General features: G+C 49.3%; 11 protein-coding genes across 11 annotated transcripts; 4 read left to right on the forward strand and 7 right to left on the reverse strand.

Annotated features, from left to right (window-relative positions):
• Window positions 1–166: 166 nt before the first annotated feature.
• N7519_009792 (uncharacterized protein) lies at window positions 167–434 on the reverse strand (the record flags this gene model as incomplete). Its single annotated transcript, XM_057296565.1, has 2 exons — window positions 167–284; window positions 328–434. The coding sequence occupies 2 exons, from the start codon at window positions 432–434 to the stop codon at window positions 167–169; spliced, it is 225 nt and encodes a 74-aa protein (XP_057144447.1).
• A 2913-nt stretch (window positions 435–3347) lies between these two features.
• Window positions 3348–4152, reverse strand: N7519_009793 (AAA-ATPase Vps4-associated 1 family protein; the record flags this gene model as incomplete). The annotated part of the gene is made up of 4 exons (XM_057296566.1): window positions 3348–3462; window positions 3513–3586; window positions 3660–3941; window positions 4042–4152. 4 exons carry the CDS (start codon window positions 4150–4152, stop codon window positions 3348–3350), a joined length of 582 nt encoding a protein of 193 aa, XP_057144448.1.
• Window positions 4153–4573: 421 nt separating this feature from the next.
• Window positions 4574–6688, reverse strand: N7519_009794 (nucleoporin NDC1; the record flags this gene model as incomplete). Its single annotated transcript, XM_057296567.1, has 3 exons — window positions 4574–6146; window positions 6197–6464; window positions 6556–6688. 3 exons carry the CDS (start codon window positions 6686–6688, stop codon window positions 4574–4576), a joined length of 1974 nt encoding a protein of 657 aa, XP_057144449.1.
• A 464-nt stretch (window positions 6689–7152) lies between these two features.
• Window positions 7153–8028, forward strand: N7519_009795 (SNAP receptor PEP12; the record flags this gene model as incomplete). The annotated part of the gene is made up of 2 exons (XM_057296568.1): window positions 7153–7449; window positions 7510–8028. 2 exons carry the CDS (start codon window positions 7153–7155, stop codon window positions 8026–8028), a joined length of 816 nt encoding a protein of 271 aa, XP_057144450.1.
• A 373-nt stretch (window positions 8029–8401) lies between these two features.
• On the reverse strand, window positions 8402–9264 carry N7519_009796 (cytochrome c1 heme lyase CYT2; the record flags this gene model as incomplete). The annotated part of the gene is made up of 2 exons (XM_057296569.1): window positions 8402–8632; window positions 8728–9264. The coding sequence occupies 2 exons, from the start codon at window positions 9262–9264 to the stop codon at window positions 8402–8404; spliced, it is 768 nt and encodes a 255-aa protein (XP_057144451.1).
• Window positions 9265–9461: 197 nt separating this feature from the next.
• On the forward strand, window positions 9462–10746 carry mvd1 (diphosphomevalonate decarboxylase MVD1; the record flags this gene model as incomplete). Its single annotated transcript, XM_057296570.1, has 2 exons — window positions 9462–9532; window positions 9603–10746. 2 exons carry the CDS (start codon window positions 9462–9464, stop codon window positions 10744–10746), a joined length of 1215 nt encoding a protein of 404 aa, XP_057144452.1.
• Window positions 10747–12485: 1739 nt separating this feature from the next.
• On the reverse strand, window positions 12486–16932 carry N7519_009798 (Elongator subunit IKI3; the record flags this gene model as incomplete). Its single annotated transcript, XM_057296571.1, has 10 exons — window positions 12486–12665; window positions 12695–13527; window positions 13591–13870; window positions 13926–14059; window positions 14120–14388; window positions 14440–14782; window positions 14836–14989; window positions 15039–15598; window positions 15649–15741; window positions 15795–16932. 10 exons carry the CDS (start codon window positions 16930–16932, stop codon window positions 12486–12488), a joined length of 3984 nt encoding a protein of 1327 aa, XP_057144453.1.
• A 447-nt stretch (window positions 16933–17379) lies between these two features.
• Window positions 17380–17851, reverse strand: N7519_009799 (cytochrome c oxidase VIIc family protein; the record flags this gene model as incomplete). Its single annotated transcript, XM_057296572.1, has 4 exons — window positions 17380–17405; window positions 17470–17502; window positions 17558–17732; window positions 17789–17851. 4 exons carry the CDS (start codon window positions 17849–17851, stop codon window positions 17380–17382), a joined length of 297 nt encoding a protein of 98 aa, XP_057144454.1.
• A 204-nt stretch (window positions 17852–18055) lies between these two features.
• On the forward strand, window positions 18056–21396 carry N7519_009800 (ATP-dependent RNA helicase MTR4; the record flags this gene model as incomplete). Its single annotated transcript, XM_057296573.1, has 5 exons — window positions 18056–18097; window positions 18157–20544; window positions 20601–20943; window positions 20994–21165; window positions 21216–21396. The coding sequence occupies 5 exons, from the start codon at window positions 18056–18058 to the stop codon at window positions 21394–21396; spliced, it is 3126 nt and encodes a 1041-aa protein (XP_057144455.1).
• Window positions 21397–21904: 508 nt separating this feature from the next.
• N7519_009801 (cut8/STS1 family protein) lies at window positions 21905–22935 on the forward strand (the record flags this gene model as incomplete). The annotated part of the gene is made up of 2 exons (XM_057296574.1): window positions 21905–21980; window positions 22076–22935. The coding sequence occupies 2 exons, from the start codon at window positions 21905–21907 to the stop codon at window positions 22933–22935; spliced, it is 936 nt and encodes a 311-aa protein (XP_057144456.1).
• A 1057-nt stretch (window positions 22936–23992) lies between these two features.
• N7519_009802 (DUF3984 domain-containing protein) lies at window positions 23993–25416 on the reverse strand (the record flags this gene model as incomplete). The annotated part of the gene is made up of 2 exons (XM_057296575.1): window positions 23993–25348; window positions 25411–25416. 2 exons carry the CDS (start codon window positions 25414–25416, stop codon window positions 23993–23995), a joined length of 1362 nt encoding a protein of 453 aa, XP_057144457.1.
• Window positions 25417–25731: the final 315 nt, after the last annotated feature.

Consider the following 25731-nt stretch of genomic DNA (forward strand, 5'->3'; position numbering starts at 1 on the left):
TGAGAAGTGATGATCAACATACATGCATACATAGTTTTACGAGTTATGAAAGCTTAAAGCTCCTACATTTGTTTATCATGTTTTTGGTTGTTTTTGTTCGGTTCTAGATGATCGTGTGTCAACCAAGGGGGCTCAATGGGCTTGTCCTAATTGACATGTGGTACACCTAAGCTTGGACCTGGGAGCCACTCCACACTCCGTGCACAGCTGGGTCTTCATTATTGACTACCCACTCTTTGGGGATGACCACGTGCTGCACGCGGAGAGCGAAGATTGTCGCTGGCCTTGAGAACATGACTGCCTTGCGTCTCGTTTCATTCTACATACTCCGTACAGGCAGCGACAATGGCAAGGAGAGGCTCAAGAACGCCGCCTCCGACCTTTCCAGACAAGCCACTTAGGCTGACAGGAGATTCTCCCATGCTCCATCCCATGATTTACAAAAACAAGACACACATTAGGCAGCACGCCATGTCCTTGCTGATCCGTACAGCCACTGATATCAATCCACCTCAAAACGCACAAGCCATTAGTCCTCCCGAAAGCTACCTATCCACCTATCTTGTGATTCGTATCCAACGCCCCCGTTCAACAAGGATGCCATGTCCCACCAAAACATCTTGCGCAAACTCAAAAATAGAGTAATACAGCATCGGCGATATGAGACAGAGCCAAAGCCCCATTTCGAACCGTACATAGTAATTAAACTCCGGACGGGCTTACCTCTCCCTAGGGCTGCACCGCATACCAAACGTGCATCAGTCGACTCGTGGCCTTTGCCTTAGCCCTTGTTTTTTGGGTTTATTTTCCCAGGGTCTGATCCTCGAGCCATATGCAGCTAACATACTCCGCAACAGGCACAACCTTGGAAAGCAATAGTTAATCGCTCGCCAAGGACCTGAGTTTCTCTAGCCAAAAGAGTGCCTAGGTAGATCCCAAATAAGTGGACTAAGTGGACTAAGTGGACTCCATTCTTCTTTTTCCCAGAGAAGTGGCCCCGCTCACCGAAGCGCTGTCAGTTCGAGTTGGATGTTTCAAAGATCAGCGTAACGCCAATGACAGGATTGACCCAAATTTCCCCCTTCTGCCGACTTCCAAGGTTTGGAAGCAGAAGGAGGCTGTGCAAAGCGGGTCTGTTTCCTGGCTTTCCCGATTGGTGGGTAGCTGTATTGGTATTACCAGTATCTGTTTGGTATGTGTTTGTTTACTGGGGTATCTGGTATTTTTCCATAATTCGGCCCTTATATCGTGTTCTAATTGGAGGTTTCTGTACTATACAGTGGACGTTTCTTGATGATAATATATGTGGCTCTTACTAGTTGTAGATCTAATTAGTGTACAAACCTTCATTGGTTCCGTTGTTTCGCAAGCTTGATACTTTATGAATGTCACTTTCATATTTTGATTGGCAGCCCTTTCCTTGTGGGGGTGGGCAGTGCACTTTGCCTTGCAGGGGGAGCTCCCGGTGGAGTTCCCATCTGGTCTGGCTTGGTGACTTAATGTACGGAGTACACATCCTTTCCACAACCATCTTTACATACAACATAGTTTATCAATGCGGTCGTGATCGCCTTGCGTCGATCGCTGGCATTTTTAACTTTGTTTCAGGTTTGTCTGGGATTAGGGCTTGGTCTCTTGGTATGGATGAGATATTGTATACCGGACAGTTGCTTATGATCAGTCTAATTAGGAGAGTCCTAAATACAATCGTTTATGCCTGGGATAACCCCGTAATCGTATGTTCCAAGGATTTTGCCATTAAAATAGTACGGCTAGTCTCACTTCGTTCACTGTATAGTATCTGTGCATCTGTCGACTATATATGTATTCTGCGTTGAACAAGTCTTATGTCTCATGGCGACATTGTTGTCAACTAGCGAGCTACGAAATAGGCTGCTAAATACTTTTAGCTAAATAAAGATAGCACTGTGTGAGTTACACTGCCTTCAAAGTTTGAGCAGCATGTGCATATCTTGTACTATGCTCACATGAGGACAACATACATATATGTACGCTGTATCTGTCAATATACTACAGAGTATCCCGGTATAATCATGTCTACCTACGATTATCATTTTAGCTTAGCACTATATATAGCCTTTCCCGAACGCATCCATTGTGCTAGTTTAGTAGGCCGCGTGCTCTCTACCATCCAAACCTGCCAGGCAGACTTCAATCGATAAACTTGACTTGAGTAGTTCGAGAAAGGCATCTATGATTCTCTAACAATTATAGATCGTGTCACTTCCAGGCAGCTGCGTTGGTAATTGGAGTTAAATCTTCACGTGTCTGTCTCGGTCTTGAAAGCGAAGTGGGCATGTAGTTGTCTATATTGTGGGCTATATATAGCGACTTGCATTGAAATAGCCCCGGACACGGGATGAGAGTACAAAAATCGGTATATGCACCACGGTAGTCTTCGTACCAACGGGAGTTCGTTCAAGCATCACATGCCTCGAAGTTCCTACGGCCACAGCAAATACGCCGTACACGAGTAGATGTTTCACCGAAGCCCGGTAGGGCACAGAAACCGAGTAAGCCGCCCACTAGGGCTGAGGCAGTTTTTGTGATGGGCTCGTGGACCGCTCTAGTTAATTAGTGCTTATTATACCCCACCTAACATCACGAAGTCACGCAATATGTGAAGAGTGTCGTGGCACTGAGGTGTAACAAACAAAGAGCTAGCAATTTCCGGTCTGGAGATATATAGTTGCCCGGGCGAGAGTGGCCGAGGATTCATTTGAAAGGCGCAATCTCGTTGGCCGCCTCGTTAGACAAAGTCTACTAAGAACAACCAGGTTACATGGAAGTCACCGGCTTGTAGATTTTGCTACTGCAGTCGAATCCTGCAGGATCAGAAATTCGCTTATTCGACAGGTAAATAGAGTCCACGATATATATAGGTCCTAGGAACGAATATGCCCGAGCCAGAAGCGCCCCGTACCGGGCGCTCCTGCCACGTCAATGGCTTAAACCTTTTTTGCCGGCTTGAGACTGTATGACTCGGTGATGATTGGGCGGGAAGTCCGCTAAGAAAGGGAAGACATATGTGGGGATATGAAGCTTGCGTGACCCAATCTTGCGTCCGGTGTTCTCCGTAAACCTCCAATCGGGTCAAAACACAGGGTAAAATGGATGATTCGATAATTAGCGATTATCGGAGCATCAGATATGCCGTGCGAAGTGACGGACATCAGTTGTGGAACATGCCTTCGCTGGTTTGCATCGCCTTCTCCTCGCCCGGAGCTTCAGCAGGCAGATTGGCAGATGACGCAGGCCGAACCAACATGGCGTTCCTATCTCGAATTACCTATACTGATGCCCAAAGTATACAATCGAGGAAAAGTTTAAGGATTTCCCGACGGCACAGAGGGGAACAGTGAAGGCTGCCTTAATCTTTCCTGATTGCGTTTCGCCATTTCAATGTTGCGCAGCCGGTCGATGCGCATCTGATAGAAATTCCTGTTGCGCCGTTAGGAGTCACTATCATGAAAATGATGCTTATCACATACTTGTGCAAAGAGAAAATTCGAGGCGAATCATCCGACTTTGTCTCTTTCCCGGAACCTTTCTGGATAGAAGCGATCTGGCAGGGAATCAGTCAACACGTTCATACAAAGGATTTTGCTTATTGACCTTCGCTGTGGAAAGTCACGAACCTTATCATCTCTGTCTTTTTCGTCATTGGCATTTGACTCGGATGCATCTTTATTTTTGTCTTTGGGCTCATCTTTGCCCTTGTCTTTTTCGTCTTTGTTCTTGCTAGACGCCTTCTCGCGTTCTTTCTTCCGTCGTTGTTTTTCTTCGTATTCCTTTTTTACCTTTTCGATCTCCTTGGCCATTTCCTCTTCTTTGAGACGTTTTGCCTGGCCCTCCGTGTCGATGATCGGAGAGCAGAAATGCTTGTCTTGCAAATGTGCGGGGCACACGTAGAAGAAGTCCTGAGGAGTGAATTAGCCACTCCATATACATAAAAATAGGAAATCAAGCAAAGAAACAATCTTCTATACTATACTCTAGATCTCAGATCAGATTGCATACCTTGTTATCCGGTGTGATCATCACACTGGTTGATGGTTTGTAACAAATCAAACATGCTTTTGCAGAGGTATCGGCCACCCGACGCACAAGGTAGACGTTTGTCAATGACATAATTTCAAATCAAAATGCCGTAAGCTACGAGGAGTGCTTCAGAGCTTCTGTTGCTGTTTGGAGGCCGTGTTGAACAAGTGTAGATGGACTTGATGAGGTTGGTGTTGATTGAGAAAGCGCCGTCATGTGACCCATACTTACAAGAGCAAGTTGGATCTATTGAAGTCTTTACAAGATAATTGGAACCCAAGATGCCGCGCTGATGGAAATAAGGCATTGATTCAATAGTGCTGATATTGTATTTCAGCCAACACCACCACGCCCATCTTAAGAGAACGCCGGACCATGCATTTGTCCACTGATACCAACCCGGTAGGACTAAAGAACAGGACGAGAGATAGCAATACACGAAGTTTTATGAAGAGAAATCATGAGAGATAGTGAGCATTAAAAGAATCGCGGCAAAAAAAAGAGACATAGATCATAACACCTCCTCCCCGTCAATGCCAGCTGCCTCCTTTGCTAGCCTCAAATCCTTGCCTGCGATACCGATATCGCGCAAGTAAGGCCTGAAGGCTGTCAGTAGATCCTTAAGACCACCACGGAGTGCAGCAAGCACAATTTCAACATCTGGAACCAGGCGGGCGACTGCTTGCGCCTGGGGATCGGTTGATGGAGGGAAGTTGATATCGGTCCAGTGGGCGTCCAACCCACCCTGGTGGGCAAATGCATTCAGAGCGAGGGTGGTTTGGGTCAGAAGTCGCACGGCTGAGGGCACATCGGCCTGAACTTTGCCATACGGATCTTCGGCCAAGCTAGCAATGAGGAGTCGAGTCAGCGACTCCACAGCATCCACGATCAAGGACAGAGAGGACTCCGGTGTGCCAAGAACAATAGCAGAGAGACGTTGAGCGTATGTTTGACGGAAAGGTTGGCCGATAGGCGAACGAAGAATCTGCGCCAGAACTGGGTTCATGTCCTCGGGTTTATGAGTTGTGGAGGGACTGCCGGTAAGTAGTTTGAACTTCTGGGGAGAGCCGAGATATTTCTGTTTCTGCTCGGGGCTAAGCACTGCTGATGACGCCCGGTCGAAAACATCACGGACCCGGGCCCGCGCAGTAGGAGTCCAGTCTTCTGATTGACCGAAGGATTTAGCCGCCGAGCTAAACGCATCGCCAAATTTGTCCTGGCGCGAAGTACCCTTCGGGGCAGTGGTAAAGATATTGCCGTCTTTGATTGGTTCTGAGAGTCGTGGGAGAGTCTGAAGAACAGGCTCGGATTTCTCGGCCTGCGGCAAAGGCTTGGTAACAGGCACGGGATTCTTGCTTTCCTCGATGCGAGTGTTAATGGCCTTGATTACATCGGTAGTGCAAGCAAGAACCTGGGACCAAGCCGAACCACCTTCGCGATCAATTTCATTGAAAATTGCCTTCCGGCGGTCGGGAACGCGCTGGCTTATGAGACTCAGTTCCCAGAGCGCAAAAGTCTTCACAATTTCCTTCTTCGCCTTGAGGCCACTAAGAAGACTGCCATTGGGATCCTTGGCTTCTGTTGTGAGTGGCTGGCCCCGCTTCAAAGGTTCCTTGCCGATGAACACAGAATAGAAGAGATTGGCAGTTTGCCAAGAGAGCACAAGCATCACTCCGGGAGCCAAGGTTTTGAAGAAGAAGTAGGGGAAAATCGAGGGAACGAAGCTTTGAGGTTCGGCTGCAGATCTCGGGAAGCTGGAAAAGAGCTTGGCGACGTACAAAGACCAGCTCCACGCAAAGCCTCTGAAAAATATGGGGTATATCACGAGTGACGCTGCAGCAACAGTGACGCTTCTGAGAGCCCCGGCCACTAATTCCGGCAGCAGAACACCCTGTAGATACTTGGAGGTTGGCGGTACGGGGTGGATACGCTCGTCATTTGTTTTGGAGCTTCGCTCCGCGATTGGCACTGCAATGCGGTCGTAGTCGTAGTAAAGGTGAAACACTGCTTGCACGCATGCTAGTAACGCATGGAAGGAATGAAGGTAAATCGGCCTCTCGTTCAGAGTCGGTCGCTCGTGTAGCCTGTATCCCATTAGTCCGAATCGGAGTCATTTGAAGCATACTCGACGCACCTGCCCCGTTTCACAAGCTCGAGGTTTGAATCACTCGAAGATGACCATACATAAATTACAGTGAACCACCATGCCGAGAAGATGTACCAGCCAAAGGTTTGCGCGATTTGTAACGGAGTGAAGGATTTCAAGGTGCCGAACGAGGAGCTAGCTGTTCTCGAGCCAATGTGCATTTGACTGACCCGAAGGACAAAAATGGTGAGCGAGGATATGAACAGCAGCGCGGTCCGGACACCGCAACTACCAAAGGGAAACCATAACCAGAAAACTGCATAGAATATTTTTATCAGTTCTTTGTACTTTCAGGACTTGAAACTGAGCCTTCGAGGCTCCACCCGATAAGGTTGCGATGTACTCACAAGACGATTTCTCCCCGATCGCAATTGCGATAATGTAAGAGACCAGCAGTGAAAGTGCAGACGCATGAACAAATCTTCGGTGCAATGCCGAAGTTAAGATTCGCCTATAGGGCCGAGTTTGTACAGTGGCCATGATGTAAGCTTGAGTGGGATGCGCTCGTGGAAGAGAATGAAATAGTTGAAGATTAGAGCATGATCAGAATGACAGTGATATGGAGAGCTCCGGGAGCTGGAGAACAGAATTGGCGGACCAGGGACGGTGTCGACGAATGGTCACGGCTGACAGCTGGTTGTGTTGAGCTGGTCGGATAGAATCAATCAACGGCGAGGTCCGCCCAGGAATATTTTGAGGCATCATAACACGCCAGCCACATATAGTCATGTGATATGTGGCTCAAGTGTACATTGTGCCACAGGGGCTAGTCCATATCGGGACTAGTGGATGCATAGTACGTCATGTGAGGGCGGTCTGCACCCGTGGACACCAACGCAGCTTATCGAAGGCAGCAGGGACCTGCAGATAACTCTCATTTGGTCTCCAGTCTTCTTCTGCCTTCACTTTAAGCACTCATTTATTGCTTTCTGATTACACATAGAATGTCTTTTGATAGGCTAAACTCGTTGGAGGCTCAGCCTACCACTATGCGCCGGGATGAAGACCCGCAGTACCGTGACGATCCGGACTTCGACCATCTGGCCGAGCAGCTCTCAGATCAGTTATTTACATTGACATCAAACATTTCTCGCCTATCGAATCAAATTGCCCTTCTCGGGACCAAGCGTGATACAGAGCGTGTGCGCGAACGAGTTCATAATCTGCTTGAAGAGACCCGTACGGGGTTTAGGGATGTAGGAGAAGGGATTAAGCGGATCCAGACATGGGAGGACGTCAATGTATGATCCATCTGATTCCATTTACTGCTGGTTGATTTTTATTAACGTCTCAACTTATAGCCCTCCCAGAAATGGACACAGCAGAAGCTATCATCCGAATTCAAGGCCACCTTGGATGAATTCCAAACTATTCAGCGTCGTGCACTCGAGAAACAGCGCGCTTCTGCAGTTGCTGCACGTACAGCATTCGAAGAAGGCGAGCAACCGTCCGCTGAGAACGATGTCCAATTACAAGAGCAGTTATTGGAGGAGCAACATCGCATGGCCAACCAAGGCGAGGTAGACTTCCAAGAGTCTTTGATCATCGAGCGTGAGGCAGAGATACGGAACATTGAACAAAGCGTGGGAGAGCTCAACGAGCTCTTCCGGGATGTTGCGCACATCGTTACGGAACAAGGAGGGCAGTTGGATATCATCAGCGAGAATGTCCAAAATGTCACCCAGGACACACGAGGCGCCCATGTCGAGTTGCGCAGTGCCAGCAGATATCAAAAGAATGCGCGCAACAGAGCCTGCTGTCTCTTTGTAATTCTTGCTGTTATCCTTGCTATTATTGTGCTTGCAATTGTCCTCGGATAGATATTTCTCTTCTTTTTCTGGTTTTTGTTACTGGCTACCATCACGGTCTTCGTCTTTAATGTTGTCATGTATGCGCGCGATATCCCTCTTGCATGATTGCACTTCCCTTAGTCAAGCATATCCCCTTTTTGCTTCTTTTCATTCTCTTACTTCGGACTTACGCATTCCTGACCAACCTCCGGTGTATGTGGAATGAAGAACATTAATTCATCGCTGTCTCTCAATCCTGTAGCCTGATATTGTACAGAAATATATGTGTTGTACATGCAAAATACACCCAATCGGGTCCCAAATCCTGCCCGTGCTCCGTTGTCGCCTTGGTATGTGCAGTGCGAAAGCGTATTCCGCCAGAAGACGATCATCAATGATGCCTTCATAGACCGGTGAAGCGGTTAAACCTCAGCCTCCAGCCTTCATAAGTGTTCAGTTTGGGCCGAACGTCGAGGAAGAAACTGAGCTTTCCCGGGTTGGCATTGGCATTGGCAGCCAGGCCTGATGGTGTTCCATTGCCTCCTGACGGCTTGCCCTGGTAGAAATCGATAACGTATTCAATTCTTTCACCGCCACAACGCTCAACAACCCAGTCATGCCGATCAAACGGATGCTGGTAACCAAGCCATCCATTGATTCGCGCACGCGGACTCAGGTATTTTGGATCGACTCCAAGTCCCCGGAAAGAATATAATTTTGGTCCTCCACATTTCTTGCTCCGGGGTCAGATGAGGGGCCATTTCTCTCCCATTCGAGGATTTGATCCCATGCACGTTCATTGACAGCATTGTGAATGGGGATAATGGAGGCTACGGAAGTCGCAAGCTCTGAAGCCGAGGCAGTCGATCCAGGAGTGTTACCCTTGCGCATCAAGGCTTCGAAAAACTGTTTCTCCGACGGATAGATCCAATTTCCAGTGGTTTCATCACGGCCAGTCTCGGATTCGGCATTGGATGGGCTACCATGCGACACAGCGTATGGGGATGAAGAACCTTTGTTGGCCTCAGGGCAAGCACTTGCTGAGCTGAAATCACCAGCTCGAGGGATAGTGCTCACTTCCCGGTCTGTTGATAGGGGTCGTTGTGATTTAGGACGATGTTGTCCCTGTTCGGCAGGGACATCGGAGGTAGGATGAGGTGAGTTGCTATTTTGTTGCAACCAGATCTCACGGGTTTTATGATCCACGGGACAAGTTGCTGGTGCCTCCGCGGCGGGGGCAGAGGGCGTACTTGCTGCAGCTCCCATTGTTGAATAATTGGAGGTCAATGACTGGAGGAGCTCGGCGCATCGACACGGAACTAGAACTACGCCGTAGAAATTATTTTGCCCCCTCACCGCCCCGATAAATCAACAATCCCCCTAAGTAGTAAATCTCCCCTCGAGTCTCTTATAGTTCTTTAGATATTTATTGAGGTTCTTTCTTCTATCCATCTGAAGCAAAAATGGCGTCTACATCGAACCAGTCTGTTTATCGGGCCACCACCACCGCTCCGGTGAACATTGCTGTCATCAAGTATGTCGCTCTTGGATTACCCCTCATCCCCTTCATACCAGATAGTTTTGTTCTAACAGAAGTGCTCTAGATACTGGGGCAAGCGTGATACTACTCTCAACCTTCCGACAAACTCCTCCCTCTCAGTCACACTCTCTCAGCGCTCTCTCCGTACCTTGACCACTGCCTCCTGTTCTGCTGCATACCCACATGCGGACACCCTGAACCTGAACGGCAGCCCGCAAGACATCCAGTCCTCCAAGCGGACAATCGCATGTATCTCCAACCTTCGTGCCCTCCGCAAGGCCCTTGAGGATGCGGACTCCTCGCTCCCCAAGCTCTCCGCCCACCCTCTCCGGATCGTCTCCGAGAACAACTTCCCCACTGCTGCCGGTCTGGCCAGCTCTGCGGCTGGCTTCGCAGCGTTGGTCCGCGCCGTCGCTGACCTTTACGAACTGCCCCAGTCCCCTAAAGAGCTGAGTCGCATTGCGCGCCAAGGCTCCGGATCTGCCTGCCGCTCCCTGATGGGCGGATACGTCGCATGGCGCACAGGCGAGCTCGCTGATGGAAGCGACAGCCTGGCTGAGGAAGTTGCTCCTGCATCCCACTGGCCTGAAATGCGTGCTCTTGTTCTAGTCGTCAGTGCCGAGAAGAAGGACGTGCCTAGCACCGAGGGAATGCAGACCACTGTAGCCACCTCAGCCCTCTTCGCTGAGCGTGCCCAGAACGTTGTTCCTGAGCGTATGGCCGCCATTGAGACCGCCATTAAAAACCGCAACTTCCACGACTTCGCGGAGATTACCATGCGGGACTCGAACACTTTCCACGCTACTTGCCTCGACTCCTGGCCCCCTATCTTTTACATGAACGACGTCTCCCGTGCTGCTGTCCGCCTTGTGCACGATATCAACCGTGTCGTTGGCCGAACGGTTTGTGCTTACACTTTTGATGCTGGCCCAAATGCTGTCATCTACTATGAAGATAAGGACTCTGAGATTGTGGCTGGCACCGTCAAGGCTATTCTGGGCCCCAACACTGAGGGTTGGGACGGCGTATTCTACGAGAGATTGGCCAATGTCACCGCTGGTGTTTCCTTGGATCAGGTTGACTCTCGCGCCGTCGAAGTTCTGAAAGATGGTGTGAGCCGTGTCATCTTGACTGGTGTCGGAGAGGGCCCCGTCAAGGTTGAGGAGCACCTTGTTAGCGAGACTGGTGAGATCCTCAGCACTCTTTAGGAAGTTTGAGTAAGCTATACCGGACAATCGGTATTCCCATTTTGGCCGACCTTGGAAGGTCTGACAGCCTGAAAGATACCCCACCGTTCTTGTGCGGACAATTCCACTTGGCCATGCAAGCTTGATGCATATTCCTTTCACTGTATCTTCTTTTCTCCTTCATAATCTAGAACATAATCATACCATGGCAGCGGGGTCTCGGTTTACACAGCATATCTGCTTCCATTCCTCATAATAATATATCTTGGACATGACGCAATACGACACAACACTTGCATGCAAATTAATGGAATGTTCGCTTCCCACTTTAAAACTCCAATACCTGTCTTAGTATACTCCCATCCGACGAATATCTCCTGCATCCTCTCAACAAGAGCGACAATCATCACAGCGCCTGAAGCCAAATCCGAGCGTCCTACAATTCTCAATGAAAGCAAGTTGTTCATTGTTGGCATAAACACAGCAACCAGCAAACCCACAGCCGGTACCATTGAAGCTTCCACCAGTCTGGACACAGGCAGACTGAGAGTTCTCAGCGATATCCTCGCAAGCGCATTTGATAGACCTGGTTGGCACTTGAGCTGTCGCTAGCATTCCCAAGCCCAAGAGGGAAGTGAGATATGTTGAGACAGAGAGGTGCATGGTCTGAATCAAGACATTAATGAACTAACCCCAGCTAATAGATAACCTGACAGGTTCACTTACGGTTCTTGAAAAGGAATGGCCTTGCTTAGGGCTTTTCTTGGTATCCTTTCTTGGCTGCAGTCATGATATTCAGAGGTGGGATATGGTCTTTTTTATATCTCCATCCTGGATACTTTGTACACAACGTTTCAATCGACTCGACAACTAGCCATTCAGGGGAGCACAACATATATGTGTAATTTCTGCGTCATCTAGTGGGAAAACTGTGTCTGTTGTACTACTTTATCTTGACAGATGTAGTCCATAGTATCTGACTTGATTGCCCCAGGCCTGGGATATTCCCCGCAATTTAGAGTCACGTCACTAACACTTCTCTGTATATGAATGACGATAGTTCACTTGTGCAACATAGATTTGCAGTTAACTCTTTGAGGGTTTGTGTTGTGGACCTGTATACATGTATAGCTTCGATGGCCGGAATCGAACCTTAGTACAAAGAGATATATTCCACGTACTGATATCTTAAGTGTACAGACTAAGCACTTATTTTATTTCTAACTACCCCAATACAAAAGCAAATGCAACGTTAGAAGAATGAGCATATGGCCCCCAATGGTACCATATTTCAGTCCGTTGCGAAAGGATGTCCACTGTGAAAAGGCAACGTTTGGGCCCAGCCTTTGTCAAGAATAGCCTGTTGCGGAGGGTATTATATTTCAGTTATGCAGGTCACGTATGACTCGCAGAACACAGGACAGGGACCCTTGAGTTATCTCGTAGAAAGCTACTAGAAAGTCATACAAGTGTAACCCGTGGATCGAAGTAGATACTCTTCATAAGAATAAGAACTCTGTAGCGTCGATGATCCGTACCAAAAGCTGAATATCCCATTTTATGTTCAGGTCATAAGAGAGTCTGGAGAGGCCTCGTACCGTTTGGAATACATATTGAGATAGACGTTGAATATATCCTAGGTCGATTTCTTAAGCTACGTACTTTTAGGTGGAATAAGAATATTTAGAACAGAAGCAACTTTTCTTTTTCATTCATGATCTAGATGCTAATTGGCACGTGCAGTATATTCATCGACTGCTTCACGCCGCCAGCAAAGAAGACTTTTTCATTTCCTTGACGGTAGGGATCTCCTTAACGCGAGCGGCACCACCACCCTCAACAATGGCTATACTTTCTTTCAAGACGCCAGCACCTCTGCCTCCGTACGTAGGAGGGATGGTAGGCTCGACATCATTTTCTTCATCTTCCTGGTCCTCGTTCTCTGCAGTGGGGGAGGAACTTCAAATACCTCGTCCCGGCAATCTGCGCACATAGTCAGGACTTCCTGCAATGCCTTCTCAATAGCAGCTGCACGCTCGCGCATGCCACGACGCAGCAGAGCATCGACAAGGGTCTCAGTTTCCGCCACGCTCGAGTTAACCCGTTCAATGAGTCGTCGGATACTGTTGACGAGATATTCTTCTTCGTAAACGGTGCCCTTCTTACCACGAGCACGCTTGCGTTCCTCGCGTCTGCGAGTCTTAGAAGTATGACGTGACATTCCAGTTTTGCCTGTTTTCCCGGTGTTACCCGTGTAACGGGTGAACATGGAGCGACCAGCAAGCGTAGATGCATCTGTCGGGGCCAGCGAGACGTTGTCCGGGATATCAACGCCCGCGTCTCCGCCAGTGGGATCACCACCAAAGAAAGCAAGCGGGTCGGCAGCGCGAAGTTGACGGAGTTCGCTGAGTCGTGGGACCTGGGCATTGAGCTGAGATCTACAGTCGGCAAGCAGGTCCGTCATGTTGCCCATTGCTTCAGCAAGGCCAGAGTCAACGATTTCGGCAACCTGGCTCTGTTTGCCGTGGAGCGTAAGGAGACGCGCTGCGTCGGCGAACTTTGATCCTCGGCAGAGAAGTCGTGCGGCTGTGACGACGTCATGTAAATGATCGGCATAGATTGTTGCTGCCGAGATGTAGTCTTTGTGTTCGTCAACCAGAGTTGTGATCAGGGCGTCGATGTGGGCAGCCAGATCTTCCTCGGATATAGATGCCATCATGGCACAGTACAAGGACTCGCGCCATTTGTGTGCCAGGTTAAAGCACTTGTAAGCACTCTCATAAAGCTCAAGAGACTCGTACGCTGAAATTGAAAAGTTAGCTTGCTGTCCATTTTGTCTTGCTTTGTTACAACCAAATCACTTACCAATTGCTGCATCTTTGTATTGCGATTGATCCTGTAGGTAGTCGGCATATAGCTTGGTGATCTCCCGTTGGTGCTCTGTTTGGTACTTGTAGAGCTCAAGGGCTTCCTTGTACAAGACGTGCTTGGCAACATATGCACTAATCTCATCGTGAGCATTCAGAGCATACAAGTGCCCCAGAGCCTTTTCGAAGCGAGAAAGGTGATTGTCGATCTCAAATTGACGCCGAGTCTCTGGGAGCTGTTGTAGCTTCCGAAGGAATGGTAGGTACTCGCGAGGGTCCTGAAAATTCGTTAGTGGTGAGTGATAACACAGGCAAAGCATCCCAAAGCCTTACCATCTGAGCTTGTTGAGCAACCAACAACGTAAGCTCGAGGTCATATACACCCAACGCGTGAGAGTAAAGCCTCTGAGCATCGGTCAAGAAACACATGTGCGCAATAGCATCTTCAGCCTGCTCTGGTTGTTGTTCTATAATACGGTTAGTCCTTACCCAATTATTTAAAAGGACAAAAAGAGCCAAGTACTTACTTCTCAGTCCTGCAGCAAGTCCCAGTCCTGCCTCCATATCAGGCGGTGACTTGCAAACATGCGCCGTGATCAGATTCTGCAAGTTGGTATCGACACGGTTCTGGAGAGCCACCAGGAATGCATCGCAGATCTTGTTGATTTTGCTCTCCTTTTTTCCAACTTTGGGGGCCGAGGGAACGGTTGCACCGTCCGGCTGGGCGACAGCTGCCGATACATTCTTGGATATTTTCAGCGTGTCTTTATACAGTGTCTGTGACACATCGTCCTCCCTGTATGAGTGTTAGTAAAACGTTATTTTATCAGACTTGATATTGACGTACGACAAGCGCGACAGGAAATCATCAATGTAATCAATCTTCTTGACTTGATCGACAAACAAAGTGATGTTTTCCATGAACTGTTCTGGGGCATAATCATGGAGAATGTTGAGATCCACCATCTGACTGCGACATGCAAGGAATGCAGACCGATATTTCTTCTGGTCGATGAATGTACGGATTCCAGCCAATACTAGAGCACGAGGGAAGATTGTCTCAATATTTCCTCGAGGAGCTTGGAGTACGACCGCGAAGATCGACGGTATCACCGAAACCAACCGAGAGCCACGTTCAATACTTCTGCACCGTTCATCAGTTTCTGGTGTATCCTCGGGAACCTCCATTTCTGCAATCCAATGTTAGCGTAAGTAGACATAGACGCCCAAGAAACAATCTTACCATCCACATGGTTCAGATGAACAAACTTCAGAAGATGCGCCGATGTGGTGAACAAAAGATGAGATGGGGTCACGAGGAAAGATGTGCAGTTCCTCGCAAGGACTCGCTTGTTAGCATACAAGGTGCCAGTTCTCGTCATTGCAACCAAAATGCGCTACCGGAGTTAGCAACAAGATCCAAACACTTGGCGAATATAATCTTACCTCATGATCAGAGATAGAGACAACACGAGCCCAATGGCTGTCAACATTAGGGCTCTCGCCCCATGGAGCGATATCTAGAGTTCCAGATGACGACTCTTCAATGCTCGAGTAGCTGACAGGACGAGCTGGTTGCCGGGCATGTGAGAACCACAGAGCTTGGTGTCCAATACCGGCGAAGATCGATGACAGTTGCTCGGAGTCCGCAGCCTGATATACAGATTCTGTGGTGCGAGTGTCCAGGACCGCCCTCTCAATATGGCTCGAGTTTGGTCCGTTGTCCTTAAGCACATATACCTCGTTCTCATTCAAGAACGCAATCTGCCGGGGCCGACTAGCCGGGGCATCTGATAACGGATAGCTTGACTCGAGGATGGGAACAGGAACAGGTCGGCTCTTCAGAGACCAGAGATAAACGGAGAACGCGTTGCTCGTCAGCACAGCAATGCGGTTTCCGGATTTGCTGAATGCAACATCAATGGCGCTGGACTCCAAAGCCAGCTCGTTGTGTGCCATGGGAGGCGGTACCCCAGCCATTCGCAGGGGAGTCAATTTGAGAGTTTCTAATATTTGATCAGTACTGTTCCTAATTAGGTTCAATTATGATACTTACTCCCATCGATTACTGCAACAGCGCCAACATCATCCGGAATAGAGGTAGACCCATGGTTGATATCAAATACATAGTCCGCATCCAAGATCGAACCTGTTTAAATCAGCGTCTGTTTTTACCTTGCTCTTCGTGCAAGGATATCATACCGTTGGAGCCAGCAACAAATCGCAATGTCTTCTCTTGGTGCCATTCGAAAGAGTATGGAAGCGAAGAATTTGTATCAGCCATGATAGGAATCTCTTGTTTCAAATACCAATGGTAGTTGCCTGTTGTCCAGAACTGTACACGGTCCTGAAACTTGACAGCAAGCACGGTAGAATCAACGTTCCAGGCAAGATGAATGCGAGAAGCCCATGATTTCATTTCTTCCTCAGACAGACGAAGAGAGAACTCGCCGTGGCGCAGTCCGTTTCTTTCGAAGAACACCACATCGATCCGATCGTCGCGTCGTTGAATTCCAGCAATCAAGCTGCCAGACGGCCGCCAGCTCAAAGCGCCTTCCAACCCGTCAACGGGTTCGCTTACACTGTCCAAAGTGCCCTCTCTCGAGTACACTCTGATCACACGGCGGCTACCCGCTTCAAGGCTGTTCACAGCAACGTAAGCCCCATCTCCTCGCCAGCTGATCGTAGTGCTGCTATCGTCGCGGCTGCTCAAGACTCCTTGGTCGATCTTTTCCGGTACCGTCGGGTCTCGCAAAGCCTTGGCTCTCTTTCCTTGGAACTGCGTTTCTTTCTTACCCCATCCGACTGAAACATGCTGTGATGATTGCAGATCACTGTGAGCGAAAGTTATATCGGCCACATTCTCAAAGTCTCTGGTCATGTACAAAAACGTCTGCGCTCTGGTGGTGAGAGCCAGCAATTCCTCATCTGGTGACCATACTGCAGCTGTGATTCCGACATCGACTGAACCGACAATTTCGATCTTGTCTTCGCCGGCAAGGGGCTCTTCACGAACAACGACTATATCACCTCCTTCTAGCACCAGACAAGTTGTCAGGTTGTCCGCAAAGTAATGCAGGGAGAGCACACGGTCACATGCCAGGCCTGGCAGAGGGCACGGAGCATCCCAGGAAGCAATACATTCAAATGCTTCGGGAGACAGAGGATCTGTCGAAGTGATCTCGGGACGTTTCCGTCTAACTTCAATGATTGCATTGTTCTCGGCCGGACCAAAGGTGCAGACCACCGAGTCTGAAGCAGTATCCCATGCTGTGGCAGTGAGAGGCAGTTCGCTCTCGATTTGCGTCTCAGCGAGACGGACGTTTCTTAAATTGCGCATCTTCCAGGAACGGGTAACTTTTTTTTATGCTTCTTGTTTTACCCCGCCATGCAGTGATCAAGGGAGTAAATGTATGGATTTTAAACGATACCGAGGGAAATTAAATTCCGGAGACCAGCCTTCTTCCCTGCTGACAGGAACTGTCTCGTTGCTTGGGAGTGGTTGTGTTCGTGGGGATTGATATATGAGTCGCGCCGACCCAGAGATTTTTTTGGTTTTCCACAGCGGCTCAGCCAATGACTTCATCCATATTTCAACGTCCTTTTTGAGCTACGCATTTCAACATCTACACAGGTACAATGGGGTCGGTAACACGCGGAACCAATTTTCGATAATAATCTCTAGCTTTATACATGATATCCGCCTCTGCTTCAACCCTGATCCAAGTTTTCGACCACCTAGTCGCCCAGACTGTTATCGCAAGAAAAATACAGCGTGAAGGGCAATTTATTTGGTCTTGTAGGTTTGCCAGACTAGTAGGGGGAGATATTAGAGTATGTTTAAGGCGTAGAATCGTGGAGAGGGGGTATAACTCACCAGCAATGGCGAAGGGAGTACCGAATCCGGTAACTAGATGATACCCGAGTTAGTCATGGATAGCGCATATCTCCATTGGGACACTAACTCATGAAAGCCCAGTAGCGCCAGAAGAAGTGCTTGGTGAGAGGGTTGAAGGGGATGTTGGTGCGAGGACCCTCGGCGTAGTGGTAGGGGCTGCCGAGCTGGGTGCGAGTGGTGGAGAAGCCACGACGGGCAGCGAAAGAGGTGGCCATTCTGGCCCGGATAGCAGAGGAGTACATCTGAGATAAAGAAGTCAGTGAGATCAATTGTTTTATTTCAGGTTAGAGGTACTAACCTTGAGTGACAGAGAGGAGAGAGTGGACGATCGGAAAGGGACGGACGAAGCCGAAGTGAACATCGCGAGGTGCGGAATGGGATGATCTTGAATCACGTGACTGGGATTGCTCTAAAATCGGGTTTAGCGTCTTTGTTCGGGCTCTCCCCCACCGCTTGCCCCATATGGTAGAACTTTTAAATTTCTCAACCAAAAAAAAGTCCAGACCGGTTACCTACGCCGCTCATTCTCCTCCTGTGGTTGATTCACCGATCACAACCGCTGGAGATGGATGAGCTCTTTGACGTCTTTGAGGACCAGCCTCAGGCGGTGAAACCGTCTGAGGGTCCTTCAAGCGCTTGAAGAAGGATAAGAACAAAAAACGACAGGTGAATGGAGCCGTGAAGAAAACTGCAGATACCCAGCCTGAAGAGAAGGAGGATGTTGCGATGAGCGATGCACCCGCCGCAGAAGTCGACTCAGCAGATGCCGAAGCCCCCGCGACTCCGTCCGAGCCAGAGCAACCCGATACGAAGCGACCTCGATTGGATCAGGAACCCGAGCCAGTCGTCGCCGATTCTTTTGAAACCGAGCAAGAGCGTGAGATTGCAGCTGGAGGACTTGCTACAGACACTTCTGCAGTTGTGGTGTCTCATCAAGTGCGCCACCAGGTCGCAATCCCACCAAACTACCCTTATGTGCCTATCTCCCAGCACAAGCCTCCGGCGAACCCAGCAAAGACATGGCCCTTCACACTTGATCCTTTCCAGCAGGTCGCAGTTTCTTCAATCCAGCGTGAGGAGAGTGTGCTGGTGTCAGCTCACACTAGTGCCGGAAAGACCGTGGTGGCAGAATACGCCATTGCGCAAAGTTTGAAGCAAAACCAGCGAGTGATCTACACCAGTCCGATTAAGGCGCTCAGTAACCAGAAGTACCGTGAATTTGCTGCCGAGTTTGGCGATGTCGGCCTAATGACTGGTGATGTGACCATCAATCCCACTGCTACATGTCTTGTTATGACCACAGAGATTCTTCGTTCCATGTTGTACCGTGGCTCTGAGATTATGCGTGAAGTTCAGTGGGTGGTCTTCGATGAAATTCACTACATGCGAGATGTGAATCGTGGTGTCGTTTGGGAAGAGACTATCATTCTGTTGCCCGATAAGGTCCGCTATGTTTTCCTGTCCGCCACTATTCCGAACGCCATGCAATTCGCCGAATGGATCGTGAAGATGCACGACCAACCCTGTCACGTTGTCTACACCAACTATCGTCCGACCCCCCTCCAGAATTACTTCTTCCCCGCTGGTGGAGAGGGTATCCATCTCGTGGTGGATGAAAAGGGAGTCTTCCGCGAAGAGAACTTCCAGAAGGCAATGAGCGCAATCGCTGACAAGAAAGGCGATGACCCGGCTGATGCTTTAGCCAAACGCAAGGGCAAGGGCAAGGATAAGCAAATCAATAAGGGTGGAAACAAGGGCCCATCGGATATCTACAAGATCGTCAGAATGATCATGCTTAAGAACTACAACCCCGTCATTGTCTTCAGTTTCAGCAAGCGAGAGTGTGAAGCAGGTGCTTTGCAGATGAGCAAACTGACTTTCAACGATGATTCTGAGAAGAATATGGTGTCCAAGGTTTTCGAAAGTGCTATCGAGATGTTGTCTCCAGAGGATCGCCAATTGCCACAGATCCAAAACATCCTTCCGCTTTTGCAACAAGGTATCGGTGTCCATCACTCAGGATTGCTGCCAATTCTTAAGGAAACCATTGAGATTCTTTTCCAGGAGGGTCTCATCAAGGTTCTGTTTGCAACTGAGACTTTCTCCATTGGTCTCAACATGCCTGCCAAGACTGTAGTTTTTACCAGTGTCCGCAAATTTGATGGAACTAGCCAGCGTTGGGTTACCCCGTCTGAATTCATCCAGATGTCTGGACGTGCTGGTCGTCGAGGTCTCGATGACCGAGGTATTGTGATCATGATGGTCGGAGAGGAGATGGATCCAGCAGTCGCGAAGGAGATTGTGCGCGGTGAACAGGACCGACTCAATTCCGCATTCCACCTAGGCTACAACATGATTCTCAACCTGATGCGTGTGGAGGGTATCTCACCCGAATACATGCTCGAACGATGCTTCAAGCAGTTCCAGAACACTGGAAGCGTTTCAGGCCTGGAGAAGGAGCTCGAAGGTCTTGAAGAGAAGCGCGCCAACATGATTATCTCTGACGAGGGGACCATCCGCGAATACTACGACCTACGGAAACAACTGGACGCATTTGCGGACGATGTTCAGCATGTTATTACCCACCCAAATTACTCTTTGACTTACATCCACCCTGGACGATTGATCCATGTTAAGTACAAGGATGCCGATTTCGGTTGGGGCGTGGTGATCAACCAGAAGAAGCGCAAGCAAGCGAACAATGACACCGAGAAATTTAGTCCTCACCAATCTCATATTGTTGATGTCCTGATGAGGATGTCGGGAGGCTCGTCCATTGGCACCAAGTCTTTCCAAGATCTTCCGCCAGGTGTTCACCCCGCAAAGGAAGGGGAACCGACTCGCAGTGAGGTTGTGCCCATTGTGCTGAGCTGCATCACGGAGATCTCTCACATTCGCATCATGCTCCCGAAGGACATCACGTCGCCTGGCTCTCGGAATGATGTTATGAAGTCGGTTGACGAAGTTAAGAGGCGCTTCCCAGACGGTGTTCCGCTGCTTGATCCGATTGAGAACATGCAGATCAAGGATGAAAGCTTCAAGAAGCTGCTACGGGTAAGAAGAGATTCTTTTGCTCTCAGACATGATTCACGCTGCTAACCATGTGATAGAAAATCGAGGTTCTTGAGTCTCGCCTCCTGAGTAACCCTTTGCACAATTCACCCCGGTTGACTGAATTGTACGAGCAATACGCCGAGAAGGTGGACCTGACTGCAAAGATCAAGGCGATAAAGAAGCAGATTACAGAAGCTATGTCGATCTTGCAGCTTGATGAGCTGAAGTGCCGCAAGCGCGTACTCCGTCGTTTCGGATTTATTAACGAAGCCGAAGTTGTGCAGTTGAAGGCTCGTGTTGCTTGTGAGATTAGCACAGGCGATGAACTGATGCTGAGCGAGTTGCTGTTTAATGGTTTCTTCAACAACCTGACTCCTGAGCAAGTCGCTTCCGTAATGAGTTGCTTCGTGTTTGAAGAAAAGGTCAAGGAAGCCCCTACCTTGACCAAGATGAGTTGGCAAAGCCATTGAAGGAGATCCAATCACAGGCCCGCATCATCGCCAAGGTGTCGCAAGAGTCTAAGATGGCCGTGAATGAAGACGAGTACGTTCAAAGCTTCCACTGGGAGCTGATGGAGGTGATCTACGAGTGGAGTCAAGGCAAGTCTTTTGCAGATATCTGGTAAGCATTCTCCCCTCAACAATATTTTAACAGTATACTAACTATCCTAGCAAAATGACCGATGTCTATGAGGGTAGTTTGATCCGTGTCTTCCGCCGGCTGGAAGAGTGTTTGCGGCAGATGGCGCAAGCTGCCAAGGTGATGGGCAGCGAAGACCTGGAGAGCAAGTTCGAGGAGGCCTTGGGCAAGGTCCGCCGCGATATTGTTGCTGCCCAGTCCCTGTACTTGTAGATACGATATCCCATTTTATGAACGCTGGAGTCCAAAGAATATGATTACCCACAATTTTTCATTTCCTTCCCCTCTATTACGTAGAATGTAGAATGTAGATGATGCGGGTATTCGTATAGCCTTGCCCGGAAGCAGTGGAGTATACTTTAATCTGTCACGTTCGATGAAACCAAAAGAAACCTTGGAAGACATAAGACTATTTGATTTTTTTTTTCTGCTATATGAATATATGAACTATTATAAAAAAAAGACTAGAAAAGACCTTTCTAATGGCCAAAATCTCTTTTAAGGGCACAGATCTCCAAAAAGCTGCGTAAAGGGAGTGCGTTGCCACCTGCAACGCCTACTTTTTCTCCACCGCTACCTTTCTCTACCCTTCTCTCCCCACCTCAAAACCCTTTTTATCCTCTTCTTCAAGCTTGCTTTTCATTGCTGTTTCTTTTTCACTCTTTTGGATATCCGAGTCCTTTGGACCATCACATTTATTCTTTGCCATCCGGCTGTCATCATGAACAGCTTGGTGGCCACACCTCCTGTTCCGCCTCACTTCTACCAGAACTCCCGATTCTCTCCCTCCCGTATGAGTAAGATATCCCTTTCCCCTTGGAATAATTTGTTCTCTCTGTCCTGTTTTAAGGTGGTCGTCTTTGATGCATTCGGATACTGACCAAACCATCAGTGTCTACACCCTCGTCGTCGTATTCCAGCCGTAAACGGAAAGCCGACGACGACAACGACCATGATGGACGCATGTCTGCTTCGCCCACAAACTCTCCCGCCTTTACTCCTCGACAACTCCCTCACAGCTACCGCAACATCAAACGTTCCCGACCGAACGTTTCAGGCCGACCTCTATCTCTCCCCCGTTTGCTAGAGACCCTCGATACAGATGCCTTGCGGACGGTTGTACGGACCATGTGCGAGCGTCACCCTCAACTCGCTGACGAGGTTGTGCACACATCCCCACGCCCCAATGTATCCTCAACTCTTCAAGTCCTTCGAAACTATCAGGCCGCCCTCCAGTCCTCATTCCCGTTGGGTGGCAATACCGAATCTGACTATGCCTACAACCGAGTCCGACAGCCGCTCACCAACCTTCTTGACGCCTTGAGTGACTTCACCCCCAACTTTCTTCCTCCGAACGAATCCCAAGCATCCACATCCTTGAGCTACCTAGACGGGGCAACCGACATCATCCATGCCTTGCCTCGCTGGAGCACGCCACAGAACAACATCGAACGAGATTCAGCTTACGATGAGATGTGCAAGGCATGGATTTTGGTCATCCGGGAAGCGGCAAAAAGAGGTGGCGGCATCCAGTTGCAGTACGGAGGTTGGGATCAAAAGCTGGCCAAGCACAACCAGACCTCTGGAGGAAAGCTACAGGGGGCTGTCAACGAACTCGGCTTCAGCCTGGGATGGATGAGTGGACCCGAAACACCATCCCACGGAGCCAACAGCGAGATGGGCTCTATACGGGATCAGCTCTTCTCCGGAACTTACGGGCTGGGAACACCAGTCAAGGTCGGACCTTGGTGATGAATCACACCACTCCGATTCCCTTACGAAAGACTACCACTACATTTACACCGCTCTTGCGTGTCGGCCTCACGTCCCCCCATCCATGCCGGCCCTCATTTGAGCTTGACCGACGGTCCATACCCCCTTTGACCGTGCAATTTTCGACGTATGTCACGATCACGATACCTGCTGCATGACCCTAGACTCAACATGGTCAGATGGCGTTATAGTACTCAAGGCGGATAACTACAGCTTTTTTTCTTTGTCTTCTTTTTCGGCTGGAACTCTGGAAGATGAATGCTGTTATAGCTTTGTTTTCAAATCTTTCAATGAACTCAGACTCAGTACCTTCTTCTTTCTTCCTTACTTTGCTCATTTATCGTATTCCGATTTATGCGCATGACCCTTCCTTTCCTCTTTCCTTTCTTGTCAGAATCTCGAATCTTTCATCTGTGTATTTCATTCCAACTCTGGTTCTCTCTTTCTATATCTACTGGCGCCCTGGTGTCGCATACATTTCCCTCTTTCATTCCATTCATGTCTCATTGTCTTTGCCTGTTTCACTTTTGGGACTTGGACTCGATCTCTCAATTGCCTGTGCCATCCAAACCCTCCCATATTCCAATGATGCGTGTCAAAGCGACAACGTCTGTCTCCGGCCATCAAACCCAATCCTTGTGCTTTCCAGCTTTGGAGAATTCGGAGGGTTGAACCTATTCTATACGTTAGAAGAGGACCACGCGCCATCCAACTTGGTCTACAACATACGTTTTGATCTTGTCATATCGCGCAACATATTTTTGATACGTTGTTAGATGATAGGGCCCTTTATTCACGCTAGTTTTATCATTGGAATCCTGCCAATTTTATTAGAGCTTTTGGTCATTGGGTAAAAAAAATTGCAACAACGGGACATATTCCCCTATTCTCTTAGGGCCTTTGCTCGGCCATGTATAGCCAGCTTCATAGATATTTGAATAAAACTGATAAATAGTTACCGAGAGCAGATCAAAACAGAACATTATTTACAGACAACCCATCCCAATCAAGAACATCGCTCAATGCAGTTCATAATTCATACCAACGCCCGCTTCATTAAACGAAACAACCACCCAGCATCTTCCCACCCACCCTGCATCCCAGGTTTCTCAATAGAAGCAGCAGTACCAGTAGAACTCTCACCATCAGACAGATCCGCATCCCCAACCGACCCAAGCGAGACCGTATCATCAGGCCCCCGATCCACCAAAACAGGTTCCTCAAATGTAACAGTAGTACTAGTATCCGCCGTACCAATCCGCGAAGCAGGCACAGCAGCCGGAACAGCCGCAGGCCACTCATCAACCCCGAAAAGAGTCCATTCGACCAGCCGATCAATCCAAGACCCAAGCCCGAACCCACGCTCACGCGTCAACTGCTGCAGATCCGCTTCATCGAAATCATCCGGCATCTCGTCAGAGCCACCCGAGTACACAGACCAACTCTCATCTTCATCCGAGCCACCCCCATCCCAGTACATAGAGTCTTCATCCGAGAATCCTCGCTCGCGATGCTGCAGCGACGCCATCTCTGCACGGATGCGCGCATCCACGAAGTCAGGCACTAGTGGACTACGGCCGCGCGCTTCAGGGCTCGCAGTGCGTGTCACTGTGCCTGTATCCGCTCCCGAGCTAATAGATACCTCGTTCTCTGCTGATACCGGCACCGCCGGGAGGGCGGTCATGGTTAGATGGACTCTACTGCTGCCGGGTCTGCTGCCGGCGCGGGAGCGGGAGCTGCGTCGGGAGAGGACACCTGCTCCGCCTGGTGTTGAGGTGCCGGACCGGGAAATGCGTGACGAGGCGCCTGATCTGGTGCGGTGGTGGTGGCGGTTAGTGGGTGTTTCGTCGAAGGACGTGTCTGGGACGAGAGTTGTTGAGGTCTCGCGCTTGGAGAGCCAGCTTTGGCCTTTCTCCTCGCGGGTTGAGGAGGCTAGGGCTATTCCTGCGCGGAGCATCCATTCTGCATCGGATTTGGATTTCGGCGTGTTGTCTGGGAGGGGGCGTCGTCCTTGTGAATGGGAGATGCTGGGATGTTTCTTGGTGTTCGGGATGTGGTGGAGCGCTTGGCCCAGTTCTCGGTTGTGTAGGTTTGTGTCGCTTAAGGCTCCTGCCCCTGTAGAGCTTTTGCTGCGCTTGTGGCGGCTTCGCGAGTTGCTACGTGAGTGCGAGAGGATCGGTGGCGTGCTTGGGACTGAGACGCTGGATAGGTAGGATGATGCTGGAGGCGTGCGGGTACCGCTAGCTGGAGCTACATGGTCGCGGTGGTTGAAGTAATCTGTTATATCTGTGTCGTCATCAATGGGAAATCGGGGGGTTAAGGGTGCGAGAGAGATGTGGCGGAGGGACGGGTATGAGCGACGGGACTGGAAGCCTCCCGAGGTGGTGTTGAACTATATATTCCACGTCAGATCTTCAGTTCATTATTTTATCCGGGTCAAAATCTAGTACTTACCTCCATCATGAGTTTCCAGGTGAAACCTCAAGCAGAATGAAAGAGGACGAGGTCCAGACGGTGGAAAATGCGGAGTTGCTGCACGTGCGGTTGGCATGTGAAAGATGCCGGCACCGGCACTTATGCTGAGGTTATTATGCCCGAGGATAGAAATACACTCAATAGATAGAGATATATTGCAATGAGTGGTGTTGAATGTAAATAAGCAGAGATAGAATGAGTGATAGATGACCGATATATGGATATTACGACAAAGCACAGTTGTACAGTCAAATCATACGACTATACATTGTGACATGATGAATGCGCATTTGGTGCAAC

This window comes from Penicillium mononematosum (assembly GCF_028829835.1).
Source record: "Penicillium mononematosum strain IBT 11891 chromosome Unknown utg000005l:1.0-9366267.0:1.0-9372171.0, whole genome shotgun sequence".
In the NCBI taxonomy this organism is placed as follows: Eukaryota; Fungi; Ascomycota; class Eurotiomycetes; order Eurotiales; family Aspergillaceae; genus Penicillium; species Penicillium mononematosum.